Source organism: Acartia tonsa, chromosome 4 (genome assembly GCF_053477335.1).
Source record: "Acartia tonsa isolate MP-2025a chromosome 4, ASM5347733v1, whole genome shotgun sequence".
NCBI classification, from domain to species: Eukaryota; Metazoa; Arthropoda; class Copepoda; order Calanoida; family Acartiidae; genus Acartia; species Acartia tonsa.
Window position 1 is genome coordinate 32249583 of NC_137263.1, and position 21124 is coordinate 32270706.

The 21124-nt window shown below is 33.1% G+C and overlaps 3 protein-coding genes across 12 annotated transcripts in view; 2 read left to right on the forward strand and 1 right to left on the reverse strand.

The window, feature by feature from the left end:
* Cdc27 (cell division cycle protein 27) overlaps positions 1–21124 on the forward strand; it is a 147664-nt gene that overhangs the window by 97284 nt on the left and 29256 nt on the right. The gene's annotated exons all lie outside the window — the stretch shown is intronic.
* The window catches only part of LOC145316818 (cell division cycle protein 20 homolog), a 47088-nt gene that overhangs the window by 25833 nt on the left and 131 nt on the right, over positions 1–21124 (reverse strand). For all 3 annotated transcript variants that reach the window (XR_013878721.1, XM_080157561.1, XM_080157560.1), the window contains exon 2: positions 20458–20529. Coding sequence is in view for 2 of the 3 variants with exons in the window: in XM_080157561.1 (XP_080013687.1) it covers positions 20458–20529 (72 nt within the window). In the remaining variant the exon portion in view is untranslated. The remainder of the gene's footprint in view (positions 1–20457; positions 20530–21124) is intronic.
* Positions 9637–17042, forward strand: LOC145317957 (uncharacterized). Its single transcript, XM_080159246.1, has 3 exons — positions 9637–9699; positions 15581–15703; positions 16626–17042. Exons 1-3 carry the CDS (start codon positions 9637–9639, stop codon positions 17028–17030), a joined length of 591 nt encoding a protein of 196 aa, XP_080015372.1. The 3' UTR covers positions 17031–17042.

Here is a 21124-nt window from a genome sequence, read left to right on the forward strand (position 1 = left end):
TATGAATCATATGAGATGTGCAGTTCACACTCTTCAACTCGCAATACAAGATAGGCTTAACCCATTAGTGCCAAGCGCCACTTTTATGGGCCGATCAAGCTGAAAATCTCAGGGAAGCTTTATAATGGTAAAAACGGAATTCCAATTGTTTTGTTTTGCTCTAGTGGCGTGCACAGGAAAGTTGCAAAAAAAACGGTTCGGCCTGGCCATAAATACCAACCAGGCATTATTACCCATTTTGGGCGGTTTCCGCCGGCATTAAAACCCAGTTTTGTAGTACAAACCCAGTAGTTTCGACCATAAATCAAAAAATGTAATTTTTGAACGCCAAAAGTGAGATGAACACTAAGTGCAGTCAATATTCTCTAAAATGGCTATAACATTTGGAATGATTGTGCAGCTATTACCTTTTATGATACAAATAAGGATTTTAATTGCCAATTATCTGAAAAGTTTATATCTTTGAGCTAAATTTTTTTTTTAATTTTATAACTCTGCTAACCCTAAATCTTCATGCGGTTTTTAATATTTTTGTTATGATTCAATCCACGCATATAACGATTGCTTTAATCGTTTTCCAGGTCCCATAACTGTGCTGCTAGACCTTTATTTTTTGAAAATCTGTTCAGAAATAAGGATTTTAGAAGCTATAATATTAGAATATTAGTTGTTTGATCCTTATCCTATTGGGGAGTCTGATGGAGGTCAGGAACAAAGCCTAAAACCAACCCTAAGACATTTATAAACCTTCCCTTAAAAGTGTAACCAAATTGGAACAGTATTAGCAAGCTGTTTTTGTTATCGGCCGGCCGGAAATCGGCCGACTTCGGCCGGATTCGGCCGATGAACATAATTGGCCCAAATTTTCTTCATGTTAAGTTTAAAAATATCGTATTCGGCTATTCCTCAGCCGATATAGTCGTCTAAGGTGGCAAAAAAATAGTCCTGGTCGTAATAAATTCAAATCCGTTGACTAATCTAAAATCCGTCCACTGGTTGTCGCGTAACAATGTTTTTAAAGTTGTAGACATGATAATAATTGCATAAAATAGAAGTAAAATTTAAAAATACCGTAGCCGGTTATTCCTTGGCCGATTTAGTCGGCCAAGGTGGCAAAAAAATAGTCCTGGTCGTAATAAATTCAAATCCGTTGACCAATCTAAAATCCGTCCACTGGTTGTCGCGTAACGGTGATTTTAAAGTTGTAGACATGATAATAATTGCATAAAATAGAAGTAAAGTTTAAAAATACCGTAGCCGGTTATTCCTTGGCCGATTTAGTCGGCCAAGGTGGCAAAAAAATAGTCCTGGTCGTAATAAATTCAAATCCGTTGACCAATCTAAAATCCGTCCACTGGTTGTCGCGTAACGATGTTTTTAAAGTTGTAGACATGATAATAATTGCATAAAATAGAAGTAAAATTTAAAAATACCGTAGCCGGTTATTCCTTGGCCGATTTAGTCGGCCAAGGTGGCAAAAAAATAGTCCTGGTCGTAATAAATTCAAATCCTTTGACCAATCTAAAATCCGTCCACTGGTTGTCACGTAACGATGATTTTAAAGTTGTTATAAATGCTGCGTATATTATAAATATAATAATGTCGTCTTCGAAATGAAAATGTCACTCTAAGAAAATTTTTGAACTACAAACAAGTAACAAATGTGATTTAGATGGACCTTTTACCATAAAATTACTTTTTCATAAACTAATTATTATTTAACTACCTTTTTTAAAATAGCTGCAACCATTTTCCACCCAAAAAAAATTATTGACTGTACTTAATGAACACTTTTTAGAACTTTGATATAATCCGAAATTGAAAACTACACAACCTCATGTAATCTATAGAGCTATAAGTAATATACAAAGCAATTTATTTCAAATTTAGTGTTTTGGCTATAGGTGCCACCGTTCTTGGGTAAAAAAACCCCTGTTTTGTTGTTGTTGTCAAAAAAGATCTATTAGTAAAACCGGGTAATAAAAATTTCAGACTCCTGACTCCCGTGCCAAACCGGGCTTATATAGGGCGTAAAAAAACGATAAAAAAATCATATAAAAGATAATAATTTAAATAAAACGAATTCACAAATAGATGTACTTGTCAATAAACTTTAGATTTCACGAAAAAAATCAGCGACTTTACTATAAAAACAAAAAAGTTAGATGGGGTATTTTGAATTTTCATGATTTTCAAACTTTGTTGAGCTAAACCGGCAAACGGAAGTAAGCAAAACTGCATGCTCCAGGGGGAAATGAAAGCCAGGGTAGTAGAGGGGGGATTCATACTAAGAATGATGCAATTATGAAGCTGGAAACCGTTTTTTTTTACATTTTCTGGAACCGGGTTTTAATACCCGGTTCCTAATCGTCAATAATGGGTTAATCAACCACAGATAACAGTGTTGGCCTGAGCCCGGAATGTGGCTTAAGTGCTCCGAACACCCAAGATACATGAAATTTTGAAGAAGAAAGGGGTGGCAGTTCTGGATCAGGAGACCAGGTCACTATGTTCCTGACAGTGACAAAAAAATCGATTTTTACACTTTGGAAAATACACTTTTAAACAATTGTTTAGTAATATACACAAGTTTTTGGAAATAAAGCCGAAAGAATTAGCTCTTTACTATGAAAAATAAGAATTTGATGTGTAATTACACCAGAGGTTTGGAATTTAGTTCCTTTTCATCAAAGTAAACAACTATTTTTTCGGTCAACTAAACTACATTTCAAATCAGTGTGAACCCTTTATTTTTAAAGCTATTTTTGAGTATTATATATTTTTGGAATCAGTATATAATAATTTATACGTTTAGCCTTTAAAAGAAGTCAATCTCCATTTTTTGTTGTAATTGTAGGTACTTTTCTAGACATACCCGTTTCTTGTAAGATAAACAATTTTCTTGAAATAAAAATTTTACGTTTGGGTCCAGAACTAAAAATGGCAAAGGATGGCAATAAAATCCTCTCGTATGAGTAAATTAGAACTATGTATAATATCATAGAACCTTAGCCTAATCTCCCGAAATCTTGCGAAGTTTGCTTTTTTAAGCTCTTAAGTAACTAGGGTTAACCAAAAAATAACAATTTTTAAGTCATAAAAGTAATATATATTTCTTATTACTTAAAACACCTATTCAATTAAACTTAAAGTAAAGAAAAGTTTTAAAATCAAATAAATGATTATCCAATAATGTTTAAGCTCTTATCTGAACTATACCTTTTTAATTATTAGGGGGGAGGGGGGTTGCTCGATATATATTAATCTTGGATCCCATTAAAGCTAGAAGTCTAAAAATTTTGTATGTGTTTTGCTTGATCAAGAAAAAATATTCTGATTTTATATTTTTAACATTATATACTCCCTTTACCCTTTTATTGAGCAACCTTTCACAAAAGGTTCTTTCATACTTATTAACAAAGAAGAGTAGAATTTATGTTGATTAAGATAGAAACTGTTTCCTTTAAAGTAAATATAAATAAAATTAAAGTCTTACATATCTATGATCTAAAGAGATAAGACAATTGCCGATAAATTAATGTATATCCCCAATGCTAATACACAAAATTGCCCCTTCTATAAATTACAATTAGTTGTTGAAATGTTTGGACACTCAACTAATAAACCAACTAATCAAATAAATAAAGTCTAAAAGTTGTTATGCCTACAAATGAAAAAACACTATTATAAAACATTGTAGACTAGAAAAATAAACAGCCCATTGTTCCATCCCTCCCTGCTAAAAAAAACACACAGAAAATGAGTAAGAAATTGACTGATCTGTATGTAAACTTTGTATTAGAAATCTCAAAATATAAATTTCAGGGGCAGCAGTCTGCGGTAAAACGGCTGCAGATTTTCATTAAATTTTAGTTGGTCGTGTAATGTTGTTAGATTAGCTTAAGTTTAAAATTTGAAGTATCTAAGTCAAAAATTGAGGTAACAGGAGCTAATTAAAGATTTCTTGAGACCTGCAGGACCTCCAGGATAATACCTGGAACCGGAAATTTACTTGAACAACTAGATTTCATATTGGGATGTAGCATTATAGGATATTTTAGTATTTGGTAAGATGAAATGCTAAGTTTAAGTCATGAAAAAATATTTTTGCTCTTTACCTGTATGATCCTGCCAGGTATCCTGGCATCCTGTGCCCGCCAGGATGGAGATATTCAACTTTCAGGTATGTGTCGTGCCCATTTTAAACAAGTCACTCAGTTAAAGCTCCAGGGTGGCCACAAGGTTTTTAAAAAAAATCCGTACATTTCCGTGCATGCTAAAAAAAAAATCCGTACATTTTTCCGTACATTTCCGTACATTTCCGTACATTTTTCTACTATGTAGTAAATATATTATTTAGTAAAATTGGTTTCATACTAGGTACTGATCAAGATCAATTTTTCTATTAAAGTTAGAACAAAACTTATTTAACAAAAGTTGATACTTTATGGATGGTATTGACTAATCTAAAGAAAATTTTGAAATTGGGCTCCAGGTTCAGGTACTGCAGGCCTCCAGGTAGATCCTAGACAGGTAAAAATTGAAATTTTTTACTTAAAAAGTTAGAACAAAACTTATTTAACTAAAGTAGCTTCTTTATAGATAGTATTAACTAATTTGAAGAAAATTTTGAAATCGGGCTCCAGGTTCAGGTACTGCAGGCCTCCAGAACAAAACTTATTTAACAAAAGTTGTTTCTTTATGAATGGTAGGAACAAATTTGGAGAAAATTTTGAAATAGGGCTCCAGGTCCAGGTACTGCAGGTCTCCAGGTGGATCCCAGGCAGGTAAAAACTGAAAAAAATTTCTATTTGAGTTAGAACAAAACTTATTAACCAAAAGTTGATACTTCATAGATGGTATTAACTAATTTAAAGAAAATTTTGAAATTGGGCTCCAGGTTCAGGTACTGCAGGCCTCCAGGTGGATCCTGGACAGGTAAAAATTGAATTTTTTTACTTTAAAAGTTAGAACAAAACTTATTTAACAAAAGTTGATACTTTATGGATGGTATTAACTAATTTAAAGCAAATTTTTAAGTTGGGCTCCAGGTTTAGGTACTACAGGCCTCCAGGTAGATCCTGGACAGGTAAAAATTGAAATTTTTTAGTTTAAAAGTTAGAACAAAACTTATTTAACAAAAGTTGATACTTTATGGATGGTAGGAACTAATTTGAAGAAAATTTTAAAATCGGGCTTCAGGTTCAGGTACTGCAGGCCTCCAGGTGGATCCTGGACAGATAAAAACTGAAAATTTTTCCTAATAAAGTTAGAACATAACTTGATTTCGTCTTTTTCTTCAAATTAGGTAATACTAGCTAAAAAGTAACAACTTTTGTTAAATAAATTTTTTCCTAACTTAAATAGTAAATAATTTCCGATTTTACCTGTTCCTTGATCCTACCAGTACCTTGACCTGGGGCCCGATTTTAAAATTTTCTTCAAATTAGTTAATACCAACTTTAAAGAAACCACTTTTGTTAAATAAGTTTTGTTCTAACTTTTAAAGTAAAAAATTCAATTTTTACCTGTCCTGGATTTACCTGGAGGCCTGCAGAACCTGAAGCCCGATTTCAAAATTTTATTTAAATTAGATAATACCATCTATAAAGAAGCTACTTTTGTTTAATAAGTTTTGTTCTAACTTTTAAAGTAAAAATTTTCAATTTTTACCCGTCCAGGATCTACCTGGATGCCTGCAGTACCTTGACCAGGAGCCCGATTTCAAAATTTTCTTCAAATTAGTTCCTACCATCCATAAAGAAGCCACTTTTGTAAATAAGTTTTGTTCTAACTTTTAAAGTAAAAAAATTCAATTTTTACCTGTCCAGGATCTACCTGGAGGCCTGCAGCACCTGAACCTGGAGCCCGATTTCAAAATTTTTTTAAAATTAGTCAATACCATCTATAAAGAAGCTACTTTTGTTAAATAAGTTTTGTTCTAACTTTTAAAGAAAAATTTTCAATTTTTACCTGTCCAGGATCCACCTGGAGGCCTGCAGTACCTGAACCTGAAGCCCGATTTCAAAATTTTCTTCAAATTAGTTAATACTACCATCCATAAAGAAGCCACTTTTGTAAATAAGTTTTGTTCTAACTTTTAAAGTAAAAAAATTCAATTTTTACCTGTCCAGGATCTACCTGGAGGCCTGCAGCACCTGAACCTGGAGCCCGATTTCAAATTTTTTTTAAAATTAGTCAATACCATCTATAAAGAAGCTACTTTTGTTAAACAAGTTTTGTTCTTACTTGAAATTTTTTTTTTACTTGTCCAGAATCCTCCTGGAGGCCTGGAGTACCGGAACCTGGAGGCCGAATCCAATTTTTTTTAAAAATAGGAAAACTACATCCCAAAAGGAAACTTTTTTGTCAAATAACCTATCCTTTCACTCCAAAGACAAAGCCTGTAATTACTGTTTACGCAAAAGTGTCAGAACTCCCCCCCCCCCCTTGAATAGAAACTTTGAAGACAAATCTTGAATAGTTTGAATAATTCAACTTCTGGTACACCATTCTTGTCCAAACTGGTTCCCGTGAAATCTAAATGTAACTTACAAATATTATAATGATACAGAACAAAAAATGGATCATGGAAAGAAAACGAAGTTGCCGGTTTCATCGTATTTTTTCACAGCAGCTTTTGAAGGGTTATTTTAGGTTAGGTTAGGTTAATTAAATGTCAATGATTGCCCCGCAGGGTTAGAAAATATGCCCCGCAGGGCTAGAGCCCCCGACAGGGGCTAGAAATAGGAGAAAGGCTACTGTGAAAAAAACGACGAAACCGGAAACTTAGTTTTCTTTTCATGATCCCAAAAAATGATACATTTTACTTAATTTTTAAAGATAATACACTAATTATAACACCATGCTCGGAAATTCCGTACACCAAAATGAAAAATCCGTACAATCCGTACATTTTTTTAGCACTTTTTTAAAAATCCGTACATTTCCGTACATTTCCGTACATCCGTACATTGTGGCCACCCTGAAGCTCTATATCTTTCACACACAGAAAATGAGATAGAAAATACCCGTAAGGGGGGGGGGGGGGTCGCCCCCCCCCCCCCGACTGTTAAGGGTTACCTAACATTGATTATTGGGTTGTGCAATATCTTTTGATATAATTCCCATCAATGTAGCTCAAAAACAAAGGAAGTTACAGCTTCTGAAATGTGCTTATTAGACTATCTTTACACCCCCCCTTGACGCCCTTTGTGTAAAACCCCTATTATAAGTATTTTTCACCATTATTTTTAAAGATATATGTATACTTATTGCTTTTTAAATAAAATTTCATTAAAATGTTTAAATATACACTCTCTATGATTTTTTGTCATTTTTCGGGATTTCTGGAACACAGTGCAGGTGGTGGTCCACCTTTCAGTTGGTGGAGCGCCTCATTCAACTGAAAGATATCATAAATGAGATGGGTGAGCTAAAATTGGAACCAGCCCAGTGGGATGAGCTAATTAACCTCCAAGACTTGTTGAAAAAGGCCTATGATATTACAATTCGCCTGCAATATTCTGATGTAATCCCAGGTTACTTCTTCCGTAAATGGACTGATCTTCATCTGGTATATGAAGAACACAACTCAGTTCATGGATTTACAAAGTGGAAAGAAGGTAAGGTATTACTCAAAATGAAATACCCTTGCTTAACTTAAGGTTAATGTTGAAAAAAATCAATGCATTGAATAGGTAAATAGTAAATACTTAGTAATCAATATTGATTAAATATTAGCATAAAATGAAAAAATCATGTTTCCCTCTAAACTTAACATACAGACATATGGAGTGTATAAAATTTGAAGGAAATTTTTTTTAAGAGTATTAATATTATACCTAATTTTTCAGGATACTGCTGTTAGTATAACATCACCCTCTTCCCCCACCAGTCTCAGAAGAACGGGAAGGGGTCGGAGCAGCAGCAGTAGGAGCCGCAGCCAACAAAGCAGTGGAGCTGACAATGCATCTACCAAACAGGCAATGATAAAGGTCATTGACCATGACTATGCCCTTGAGATCTTGGATAATAACAAGCCAAAGATCAAAAAAGAAAAGGATTTGCATGAGGCCATTATTAATCATTACCTGGAAGAATTAAGAGAAATTTCACTGTTGTATGCAACAATGCCAGTGACACAAGTGAGCGTAAAACGACCCTTCTCAGCCCTCAAACTGCTTAAAAGTGACCTGAGGATGACATCATCTCAGACATTCTCGTGATGAGAGCCAATCTTTAAAGGGTTTAGGTTCAGACTTAAAAATTAAAAGTCAAGGATCCGGATCCGCACTGACCAAATTTGGAGGATCCGGATCCGCACTGACCAAATTTGGAGGATCTGGATCTGCATACAATCAATGCGGATCCGCAATACTGAAGACATCGATGTACTTTTCTGGACATTGCAAAGATTGAGGTAAAACCTTTACTGCTCTATCTGCTGAAAACTTAGCCAAATATATACAACACAACTCTCTTTTTATCAAGCAAACTCAGGTCATTCTTTTTTATGATATAACTCAAAATTAATTTTGACAAATATATACATTTATTTTGATTAAGAAAATATTTCATTTTCTTAGTTTACTAATATTGAAGTATCAAATCACTTTTAATTAATTCAATTTTAGGCAGTGTAAATGAATCAGAAATGATAACAATGAAATTAATTTAAAGGAAGCTTCTATGCGAATTCCTAATTCCCCTGAGATACAAATTCCTCCTTTTATGTCTAGTTCAAACATCTGTTGGAACACAATTGATGGATAACCTTACTTGATTCAACATTTTATCATTTATTTAATACACTAATTAATCTGTGTTATTATTGAATAAACTTTTATTTTAATCAGAATGATTTAACTTATTGATTAATTTTTATGTGCTGTAATATAAACTCTAAGTAAGGCCTGTGGAAAGAACCTAACAAGGAGAGATGAAAAAATGGGTGTTGCTGCAAAGGAATTTCTCACAGGCATTAAACACAAAGAAATAGATATTACAGTAAACTTTATTATTCAAGATTGAAACAATAATGATTCTTCCAATTTTCAAAACAATTTAGATTATCATTTGCTAAACTAAATTCAAATCAAACACCATTTACTCACATTTTTATTAAAGTCAAAATCTTTTCTCCCTTCAGGCATTAACTTGAATGAAGTGAACAGTGATAGAACAGACAGTATTTATGAAATTGACAGCTTAGAAAGCAGTGTTGGTGGTGGCAGAGAAAATGGCCGATTAAGCTAGACAACTAAAGGAATTCTTTACACCTGCTGAAACTAGACAATTAATCACTACCTAGCTCCTGAGCTTTACAATTAACAAGAAACAAGGATACAAACAGGGATAGATATCTCTTAAAAGATTTTGCAATTTGTGTGCTCATAGATGCATTGACAGATCAAGACTTTCTATAGCTTCTCAAGTATAGTTATACATACAATACAGAAAGACAAAGCCAAATGGAGATCTAAGTGTTGATTTTTCACTTGGTGTACTCAGTTCAACTTTGTCAAGATACTTATGTTTTCTGAGGTTAAGAAATCAACAAACATTCCATACTATTTTCAAAGCTTCAATATTGAATTAGACGTAAAAACAACCATGGATTTTCTAGAAAAAAGAATGCCCCCACTTCTGCCAAACCTTGCCAAGGAATTCAGAGATGCTACAGGACAAAACAGTAAGGTAGCATGGGGATTTCTCAATGCCACCAACCTTTACATGGCAAGGTGCTCAAATCAAATGATGCACAAGATTACATTTTGTAAATTCAAGGGTCAGAACGTGTTAAAAGTGTCAGAGATAACCACTGCCACAGCTAAAATACATCTTTATTGTTCTTTCCAACAAGATTGTATTCTATTAAAGGAAGTCTGCAAGAAATGCAACACTTGAACTACTGAAAGAAGGTGCTATCTTATATCTATGAAGGTGAGATAATTTATTTTAAATTAGTAAAATATAGGATTCTTTGTTTTGGTTTTCAAACATCTTTTTAAAATGTATTTGATTTAAATGTTGTGTTTTACATAATTTTATTACTAATTGTAATTGTATTAATGATCACATTGAAACCCAAACTGGGAAAACCAACTACACTGTCCTGTTCTGTGCTCCACCTTCAGGAGTATAACTTCCCCAATTGATCATCTTCACTGCTAAGCACATGTATGATAAATGGATGGAGAATGGTCCAAGGGATGCTGTCTACACCTGTAAAACAAACGGCTATATGATTGAAGTGAATTTTATATCTTCTTAGTGGTTTATGTATAGGATTATTAAAAGCCTGTTGTGTAAGATGGTCATGGGACCACATTACCTATTACACTATATTGATTGCCATTAGGAATAGAATTATTAATGTATGTCTGCCTGCACACCACAGCCATGCAACACAACCTCTTGTAATGGCTGTGTTCAAGTTTGTTAAACAAAATTGGATGATGATACCAATGAGACATTACCACATAAAATTAGAAAGAGTTGATTAAATGATTAATGGAGTTAAGAAGGCTACAATGGAAGCCAAAAAGCTAGGGAACAGCCTCTAAAATACAGACAAGAAAGCAGATAATTATAACCTTATCTTTGTCAGAAATTTAGATTGCAGGTAACTGATTACATTTTTACAATAAAAACACCACATTTAATACTCAAAATCTATGAAAAAAATTCAATTTAAATTGCATTTTTAAACAAAACTTCTGCAAGCTCAGCTGTGATTGGTTGCTAAGCTGATTCAGCCTTCTGATTGGCTACAGTACACGCAGTACAACGCAAGTTAAACTTAATTTTTTTAATGATTTTGACTATAAAAATGTGTATTTTTATTGCAAATATATAATTAGTTACTGGCAATCTAAATTTATGACAAAAAAAGCTTATAATTTTGTTTCTAGGCCACATAGTTTAATTTCAAAATTTCTAACATTAGCATTCAAATTCTTTCAAAATTTTCATTGTACATAAAATGTCATTTTAAAATGCCTAGAACTTTTTTATTATAGAAGCTGAAGGCTTCAAATTTTGGGTATTGGGTCTACTTGTGACATTCTTTCAGCAGTTAAAGCGTGGTATTCCTTGCAGGCTTCCTTTAACTAAGGGGGGGGGGGGGGGGGGTTAATACAACCATATCGTAATCAGTGATTAAATGGCACTTCGAATTCGAATTTCAATCTGAATTTTGCATGAATAATTCTTGGTAGGTCTATTTTCCCTAAATCGAACAAAAAGTTGGAAAAGTAACGGCTGGCAGCTTAGCCATTATGCCAATTTTTGCCAATCTTAAGAGCATATTAGTCACTAAACCTATCTCCACATAATACTTTTTATCGCTCAAAAACCTTATCAAATGGTTCTAGCCGGTAGCTGTTGGTACTAGAAATTTAAAAAATAGTTATTGCTATCATTTAACATGAATTAAACCAAAAATATGTTTTAAAAAGTTGATTCCTATGTAATTAATGTCGAATTTGCCCTGAAAATAGGCAAAAAACAGCTAAATGGCTGAGCCACCAGCCGTTACTTTTCCAACTTTTTGTTCAATTTAGGGAAAATAGACCTACCAAGGATTAAACACCCCCCTCTTATTTAACACATATAGCAACCTTTAAAGACATGAGGCAATGATAGATAATGTAAACTTACTATATAAAAATCTTTCAAAGCTCAGTTTAGTCTCGACTTTCTTTTATGCCCTGCTTAGAGGCAATCAGCAACCTCCAGACTCTTCCTTAGTGTGAGGTTTGACTTACTTATCACAGTTAATGTCAATATTGTAGAAGTTCTCATTAATGAAGTATGTTCCAAAGATATTTGTATCAACTGATCAATACTTATTTCTTGCATTGTATTATAAACAGCTATGCACTAGAGAAGAAAAACAAAAGCCAACTGGTCTGGAAAATACTTTAATACTTAGCTAAAATTTTATATTTAATAAGTCTAAATTCCATGTTTTAAAGCAAAAAAACATTTTAAAATTTTCACCCTTTTTTTACCAAATTTTTAAAAGAAATTTAACAGATAAATGGGATACATTGCACACTGGTCCGAAAATGGAGATTTGGGTCAACAATACGTTTTTAGCCGTATTTTGGCCAATTTTGATACCCAATACGGCAAAATGGGGGTTTTAGGGGCCAGGGAGTCCATTTATGATAAAAAAAATATATGACCTCGAAGATCAAAGACCGTTAAATGACCTTTAAAGTCTGATTTTTGCCGTTCTCGAGGTTTTATTGGACATTTAGGGCGGGAAGGAGTTGTCAAATCAAGAAGACTCTGAAATACTTTTTTGTAGACAATTGCATTGGCTAAATATCATGTGAAGTAAAAATAATTGTAAGTACAACCAGTTTTTCACTAGCTGCAAATTTCAAAGGACATAGGAAATCTTCTGCAAATCCCTTATCCCTCATCCCTGATTGCATGTTTGTATAATATATTTGAGAAACTTTTTACGTAGAATTCTAAAATAATGTTGATTTTAAAAAAAAATTATTATTTCTATGTTTTTTTTAATCCAAAAATTTAATCGACACATATTGACAAGTTTCCGCATTATGGAAAAAAAGCTATAGATAATATTTGATTTAAACCGCTTCTTCAGAACAAGTAGCAAAACTAATTATTACATGTGTTCTGAGATATTGAGAAATTTCAGAAAGTGAATTCAGAGAGAGGGAGACAGAGAGAGAATGGAAAAGGGGGAAAGGTGTAAGAGTTTTAGAGGGAGACAGAGAAAGAAGGGGTGGAGTGTTCAAAATCTGTTCTTTTTTTTTGCTAGGTAAAAGGTAGCTTTGTAAATAAAAAATTGTTTTAGTGTATTTAAATACATTACATTAAAAAAACGTTATTTTATATATACATATATACTATATGAAGCTAGCTTTTTGACAAGAAAGTGAAAAAAACCGTGAGATAGATTACTCCCCCAACTTTCAACCCCCCCCCCCCACCACCAACTAGGTTTTACATGGTTTTATTTTGGAGATAAATATTTTTTTATCTAAATCTAAAAGTTTAAAAACTTTATATTTTCATTCTTATTTCCTTTTTTTACTGTATGTAATTTTTAACCGAATTTAAATAATAAAATTGCAAATCAAATCTACAAAATATCACCCACTTCAGACAGAAAAAGAGAGAAATCAAGAGAAAGGGAGAGTGGGTAAAGGTTGCGAAACTGAATGATATCCAGTGGTTTAGAACCGGTTATGTTTTAGATTGTACAGGAGGAAAGATGACTATGATACGATGCGATAATTGGGTGAACTATTCTCCATACAATGGGTTTATTATTATTAGATAAACAATCCTAATAAACTAATACAGTTTTTAGACATCATAATTTCCCTAAACAACTTTTATCCGAAGCTAAAATCAAATATTTTAAGAAAGTTGTATTAATCAATTATTGCAAAAATACCTGTCAAATTGTTAACTCTCAATTAAATTTTTTTGTGGTATGATTGTGTCTATGTATTATTCCTATTGGTCATATTAAGTGATTGGGGATTTAGACATCCTATCTATCGTAAAATATCTATAACTGTCCAGAGAGCGGAAAATAGTTGATTTTCTTTGATTAAATTTTTTGTTTAAAAAAAACATACAAATAATCAAAATTTTAAAAAATTAACACCATTTTTGAAATCTACATAAAAAAATTCACAAATATATTGTACAAACATATAACAGGGATAAGGGATACGGGATTTGCAGGAGATTTCCTAGGTCCTTTGCGCGTTTTTAATTTTTAATATCTTGATTATTTTATCTAAATTTTCTTGATTTAATCCAATTAGAAAATATTATATTTTAAATCATTGTTATTTCATCTTACTAAAGGCTAATAAAATTAGAGCATATTTTATAAGGATGCGTTTGTTTGGGTGTTTAATTGAATGTGTGTGTGTGTCTCTCCTCACTCTACGCTACGACATAAAGAAGGCGCGGATGCATACAGACACACCCACAAACACACACACACAAAGACTTAAAAAGAGTAGGCTGAAAGAATAATATCAATTATATGAATATAAAACAATAAAATTGACATTTAGAAATTTATTTTAACTAATCTACATGAAATATAACAGATTTTTATACTATTTAGCTATTTCGTATGTTTTCATTTTGTTTCTCAGATATTACTCCGCAAAAAAAGATCCTTCCCCCCTCTACGCGTTCGGAATAATTTTAAATTACAACATCGATGAAATTTAATCGATCTAATAGTTTTTAAGATATTGCACAAAACGAACAAAATTGGATGCCATATATATTGTGAAATATGAAGCTAATTACAATATCAACAAATTCTCTTTAATAGACATGCGCGAGACTCAGAGAATACTCAATGACAAAATTTTGCCAAACTTACCCTTATCTTAAAAACTGAGAAAAAAAACACATTTTTGCATTTTGTACCATTTTTTGTGTTATAAATAATTTTTGAACTTATATAGGACTTATTTTAGTTGGACAATTTCCAATATGCGGATATTTGATTTTATCAGATTTAAGCAAGTATGTCAATAATACGTTCTTAGATTTTAGAGTTCTGCAGCTTTGGCCCCAAATTATTTCAAAAAACATATTATCAACATGGGTTGATATTTAAAATATAGGTGGCCCAGGATGTCTTTGAAGGCTTGCAGGTCAACTTTTGTCTAAATTGATGGGTAGGAAAAATTGAATTGTTGACCCCTCCAGACCAGTGTGCATTGGTTGGAGATCCTTCAACAGCAACTCTTCAAGGATTATTAGGACAGGATCATTTTCTATGTCCAAACTAGAAACATAGGTGCATTAACCTTTACCCTTTTCCTGTTCTAAAACAACCAGTGGGCCAGAACAAATCCAATGACGTTTGAAACAGTCCTCCAAGTTGAAAAGCTGGTTAGATTTACACAACAGTCCTGCTCTGATAAGTCTCAGGGTTTTGTTATTAGCCACAAGGCCCTCCTCACTGCATGCTTTCAACCCTCTCCCACCGTTTAACTCAATTAGCTACCAGGAATGTGCCAGAAGCTTGTGTAAGCTAGGAGTTTTAATGGTGAAGATATGAACTAATGTCAATTATTTTTAATCTAATAAAAAAAATATGTTATTTTTTAGCTGTATCTTCTCTGTGCAAATAAATTATATTGAGACTTCCCTGCATTTATTTCAAATATTAAGACCAGAGGAGTTTTTTTTATAAAAAAAAACAGGTAAAGAGTTCATCTGATGGAAACATTAGTCAAAGTATGGAGTCAGGTGGAATGCCATAAAAGTTAATAGTACCATCTGAGAATACTAGCAAACTACAACTATTAATCCCCCATCCATGTTGATTTACATGAGGATGAGGACATAAAAGGCAACATATGTTGCAAAGGGGCATCACACCAGGCTGCAGAGCATCCTATAGCGCATGCAACATAAAGACAGAAAAGACCAAATATGAGACAAATTCCTTCATCTGAGTAATCTATAATACAAAGTAGAACGATGTCTTTCTGTCTGTCCCTTAAGATCTCGGTAACCACTGAACCGATCGGATTCTACTCTTCAGGGTATCTACCTAGACAGTAAACTGACCTGGTGTAAACACGTTGAGAACATCACAAACAAGGCCACCAAGACTCTGGCCATGTGCAGGTCAACCATTGGCAGAAATTGGGGACTTAAACCTAAGGTATGTAGATGGATTTATATCAGCCTTATTAGGCCTATATTATCCTATGCAAGTGTTGTATGGCTAAAGGTTGCCATAGAAAAAAGTAAGTTTTGTAAACTTGAAAAAGTTCAAAGACATGGTTGCCGCCTCACCCTTAGTGCAATGTGCACCACAGGGTCAGAATCAATGGAGACCATCCTAGACATCAGACCCATTGAGATTCATCTCAAGGAAGTGGCCCTAAAAAGCTACATCAGGTTAGTAAGGAATGGAAACTGGAAACATAAACCTGGAGAAACCCATAGTAAGTATAATCATTCAGTTATTGTAACTGAATTAAGCAAAGAAATACAAGATATTTCAATGCCAACGGACAAACTTCTTCTTAAAGAGAGGGAGACCTGTGATTTTAACACCATCATTAAATCCAGGACAGAAATGGAAAGTATTAAAGTTCATATGAAACCCAGAACCCCAAATACAATAAATGTATTCACCGATGGTTCCAATACAGGAGCAGGTAGCGGTTATGGTTACATTTGTAAAGGCACAACAGATATCAAGGCACAAAACTTTGATCATCTAGGTAAGCTCGCCACTGTTTTCCAAGCTGAATTATCAGCACTGGAACTGGAATTATCAACTCAATATTTCGGACAACACTATCAACTTTTTTGTTGACAGTCAGGCCGCCATTATGGCAGTAAGTAATTTCACAGTGGTCAACAAGAGTGTTCTTAATGCAAAGAAAGCTCTTAATATTCTTAGCAAAGATAATATTGTTAATGTAAACTGGATACCAAGTCATGTCGGCCACCTTGGCAACGAGGTGGCGGACAGACTTGCCAAGCTAGGTTCCTATGGAGGCGACAGCCATAGGACCAGGCCAGAACCATACTTACCTGTGTCGCTAACGTACATTAATTCTTCTACCATTAAGGAATGGGGACTCAGAGAACATCAGAAAAAATGGCGAACCAGGAAGAAAAAATCAGACTGCAGGCAGACAAAAATGATGCTACCCAGCATACGTAATAAAGCCTGGAATTTTATCCAAAATTGGACTAGAAGAGATGTCATGTACATAACTCAAATTCTAACAGGACATGCATGTGTTAACAAACACCTTAAAGAAATGGGGTTTGCTGACACAAAAGCATGTGAACATTGCAATGACCCCATTGAATCTATTGAACACATCTTAGGAGATTGCCCCAAATACAATCAAATAAGAGTAAACATCTTCGGTAATAACATTATATTAGCTAAACACTTTTGGGAACTCAATCTGAGGGATTTAGTAAAATTCTTCAAGAAAACCAAAAGATTTAGCTACTTTGAATAAGTATTAGCAACCATAATGTAAATATATACACACACTTATTTTTAGGTAAATACTGTATATACTGTAAGCTCTATTGAGAGAGGAGGAGAGAGAGAGAGAGAGAGAGAGCGGGGAAGGTGGAGAAGATGAGGTATGAGGTGACGGACCTAGAGTCTGGCCTTGGTGATCATCAAGTTGGCTGTGCAGCCCAGGAAGATCACCACCTCACCCGAGGTTATCAGGTATCTACCTATTGGTCCTGTGGTGGTTTTAAGCTATTTTCTTAGGGGGTGGGACACCCCCAACCCCCCCAAAAACCAAAAAATCCCCCCCTATTTATTTTTTTGCTGAAGATTTCCTTTGTCCGTTATTTTTTTTGTAGAAATTTCCTTGGTCCTTTATTTTTTGAAGGAGATTTCCATGGTCCTTTACGATTTTTGCCTTAATTTTTTTTATCACCTCTTGGGGCAAAGCCCCTAGAGGCTAGGGGCGAAGCCGCTAGTAGAATTATAAGAGAAGAACTATAGTGTGAACCCCTTTATCGTAAATCTGACAAAGGAACTCCTCCAGCTGACAAAACACCTTAAAATTTTTCAAGTATATAATTTCTAGAAAGCTAACTTTATATTAAGGAATTCAACAATCCATAGCTAACTTATTAAAGGATTAGTAATATGCTTTACACTATACTAGAAAAATAAATTTTTACACGATATAATTTACGAGAGAAAAGCTTTATCTTAAGAAATACGACTATTTACAGCTGACTCTTTATATGAACAAAATAAAAATTAAAATATGCCCTTTCTTCTTAACCATATGTGTACATTGTATACACAGTACAATGCTAGGTCCTGTTGAAAACGTAACGAACATACTGTTGTATTGCTATTTGTTGTTATTTTATTTTTATATATTTTATTTCGAGGTAAACATGAAACAAACTATTAATTTATGTATTTTAAATGTTTATAATAGATATGAATTACGAATTAAAGAATATAAATCATGTACATTTGAAGTCCGAGTTATAATTCTTTTGTTTTAATAGATACTCAAGAAAAAACTATTATTTTATTAATTTAAATTCATAAAGGGATTTTTATTATTTTGTAACGATTGCAATAGATAAAGCATATTTATTATTAATACACAAATAAAACATAGATGTGAAACAACAATATGAAGGCAGTACTTCATGTGATGGACTTGATTCGAGTAGAAGTTGAAAGAACAGCTATAAATAACTCTAATGTGTAAAACTAGAAAATTTCAGTTTAATTTAACCAATGACAAGTTATTAAAGTTCTGCCATCCTCCTGCAGAATTTCACATTAGACATTATTTCTCTAGAGTAATCACTCTACTATCTGAGTAAATAGAGGCTCCTTATAACGTCTTACACAACAAAAAAAACATACATTTAAAACATGCTGATTTTACTGTATACTTCCATATAAAATTACTTGCATAGCAGTTGCTTTATAGGGGTAAAATATGGAACTGTGAAGAAACGGCGGCGCAACCGCCGAAAACCGCCGAATTTTTTTTTTGTCTTTTCTCGGCGGTTTTCGGCGGTTGCAACGCCTTTTCTTCACAGTTCCATATTGTACCCCTATAAAGCAACTGCCATGCAAAATGTCAGACCTGTAACTCTTTTTTTAGTTGAGTTCCTTTGACTTTTAGTTTTGGTTTCAAAAAGTGTCACTTTCGCCCCCCCCCCCGGCCCCCCCCCCCCCTTTGTATATGATAATTTATGTGTTAGTGTTATTTTTATAGATAATATACAAGACAAGAAATCAGTAGGCAAAGCTAATTTTACTAAAACAAAATTTTGAAGCCTTTAGTAATGTTTAGGTTGGAATTGATGATGGAATCTTGGGATGTCTTTAAACTTAAGACTTAGAGAACATGGAAGAAATCAAAGAAAGATAAAAAATTCTAGGAACTCAATCTATCTAAGCCCAATGACAAACTAGAACTAATTTCTGACTTCTTAGTGATGAGAAAACAAAAAATGGAACACGTACTTAAGCTATTTGTGAAACAATAGGTAGCATTATGAGTATGCAGTTGTCAAAGATGAACTACCTACAAATAAGGAAGTTTTATGCTGATTTATTTACCACATGTATTTCACAACCTGAAGAATTCATTCATTTCAGCGATTTCTGAAAAGTGGAGAGCTAACAAACCTAGAGGTCTCTACAGATCTACTGACAGGCTTAAAATAAAAAATCTATTATCAAATTTACACAATTTCTAAAAAAAAGAAAAGTTGATTACTACCCAAACTTTTTAGTAGTGAATGACCACTGATTTGCATCTCGAAGAAGTTATTTGCTAAAGTAAAAAGCTAAGATGAACAGAAAATATTTCAGCATGCTTATTATTACATATTATACATGTTACATATTATAATATTGTTACATGTCTATCATTCTGAAATACAAATATATATCATAAATAATGTTCAAAAGCTGAATATGCCATATATTTGAACTATGGGAAAATTAAATATTTTACTCGTATTCATTCGAATCCGGTGGATAGGAACCGGTTCTCATCCATACGAAAAAACTATGTCTAGCGTCGAATTATATCCAGTTTTCTACGAATATAAAGATGTACAATCATAAGATTAAAATCAGTTTTATATCCGCGGAAAACCGTTTATAATACGATGCGAGAAATAACTATTATCAGCCAGGCTAAAATCTTGTGCATGATATACAATTCACACCTGTACTAAATGATAATTTGACCAATCTGGCCTAAATGTGATGCTATTTGGTAAAAAAATTATAACTGTTAACAAAAATAGCTGAAGAGCAATCCAAACCAAAGTTTAAAAATGTACATAAGTCTGTTTTTTCGCTTTTGTCAAGGTTTTAGATCATCTGTTTAAAACATTTTTAAAAAATATAAATTCAGATTTAAAGTAGCTGTGCTACTTTCCATTATTTCATATGTTAAAAGTTCTTGCTGTGTAGGTATATTTATATTACATTATATTAAAATTTGTTCAATTAGGGTGTGAAGTATATTATCTTAAAAATCATTCATTTTCACTTTTGTCAAGATTATTCAATTTGTGTGAATGGAGCCTCTAGTCTTTAATGAAAAATTGACAACCAGTAATTGTGAAAGACAATCGCAGACAAAAACTTTTTTGTCTGTAGCAACGGATCTCGCTAACCACTAAACCGATATGATTCTTCATTATAATGAAGCTTCTTTATAGGTCCAGGAAGGTTTTAAAACTATTTTCTCCCTCCCTTCTAAAGAAACAAACAATCATTTTTCCTTTTGCTTTGAAAAATAAAATTGTAAGTAAAGGGTCATCTTCCCCCACCACCAATCTCTCAAGTGTCCCTAGAGGCCTCTATGGGAGTAGTAGCTAGTAAATAATAAACGACTGATTTAAACTAAGTTATGATTTTTCTACCTGAATTACCAGCACCGTGCAGTGGCTTCAAGCTCATCCGTGATACTGAACTGTTCAGATTTAATGTGCCATCTAAAACCAAGGAAATATTATTTTTTAATGAATTTGAGAAGATTCCATGTAAAAGTCTTTTATCAAGAACTTTAAGTTAATATAAATATAGAATTGAAGATACATTTGACTGTAAATTATATTGGTCTCTAAAAATTTGTTAACACAATCTCTCTTTCGCTGACTTAAAAACTATGGGACTTTTAGCGGGATGTACAAATCTTCAATATCCAATCTTCTAAAGGTGTAATTTTAAATATCATAATTTGAGTTGCACATTTATTTATTGTTCTTCTTCTTATCCCTTCAGATTAATAAGTTAACAAGATCTTCAAAGTAAGGAATAGTTATTTATCGCATCGTATTGTAGAATGTAGATAGCTTTCCGTGGATAGTAAAATGAAAAATTAAAACCAATTTTGTGGGCCCCTAGAGGCCGGGGCTGATAAAGCTGGTATTACCTAATCTTTTGATTTTTATTTTATAGTTCGTAGAAAACTGTCTGTAATACGATGCTATACATAATTTTTCAGAATGGCTGAGAACCGGTACTAATTCAGCGTACATTAATTGGTTTTGAAGCCATACTGGAAAATTTTTAACTTTTAGTTGAGAA

What these genes read in the sequence shown, in the direction of transcription:
- LOC145317957 (XM_080159246.1), top strand. Translation starts at nt 9,637, where the DNA reads ATGCCCCCACTTCTGCCAAACCTTGCCAAGGAATTCAGAGATGCTACA. An exon ending in CTACAGGACAAAACAGTAAG is followed by an intron (nt 9,700 to 15,580) that starts GTAGCATGGGGA and finishes TCTACTCTTCAG; the next exon opens with GGTATCTACCTAGACAGTAA. An exon ending in ATTGGGGACTTAAACCTAAG is followed by an intron (nt 15,704 to 16,625) that starts GTATGTAGATGG and finishes TCTACCATTAAG; the next exon opens with GAATGGGGACTCAGAGAACA.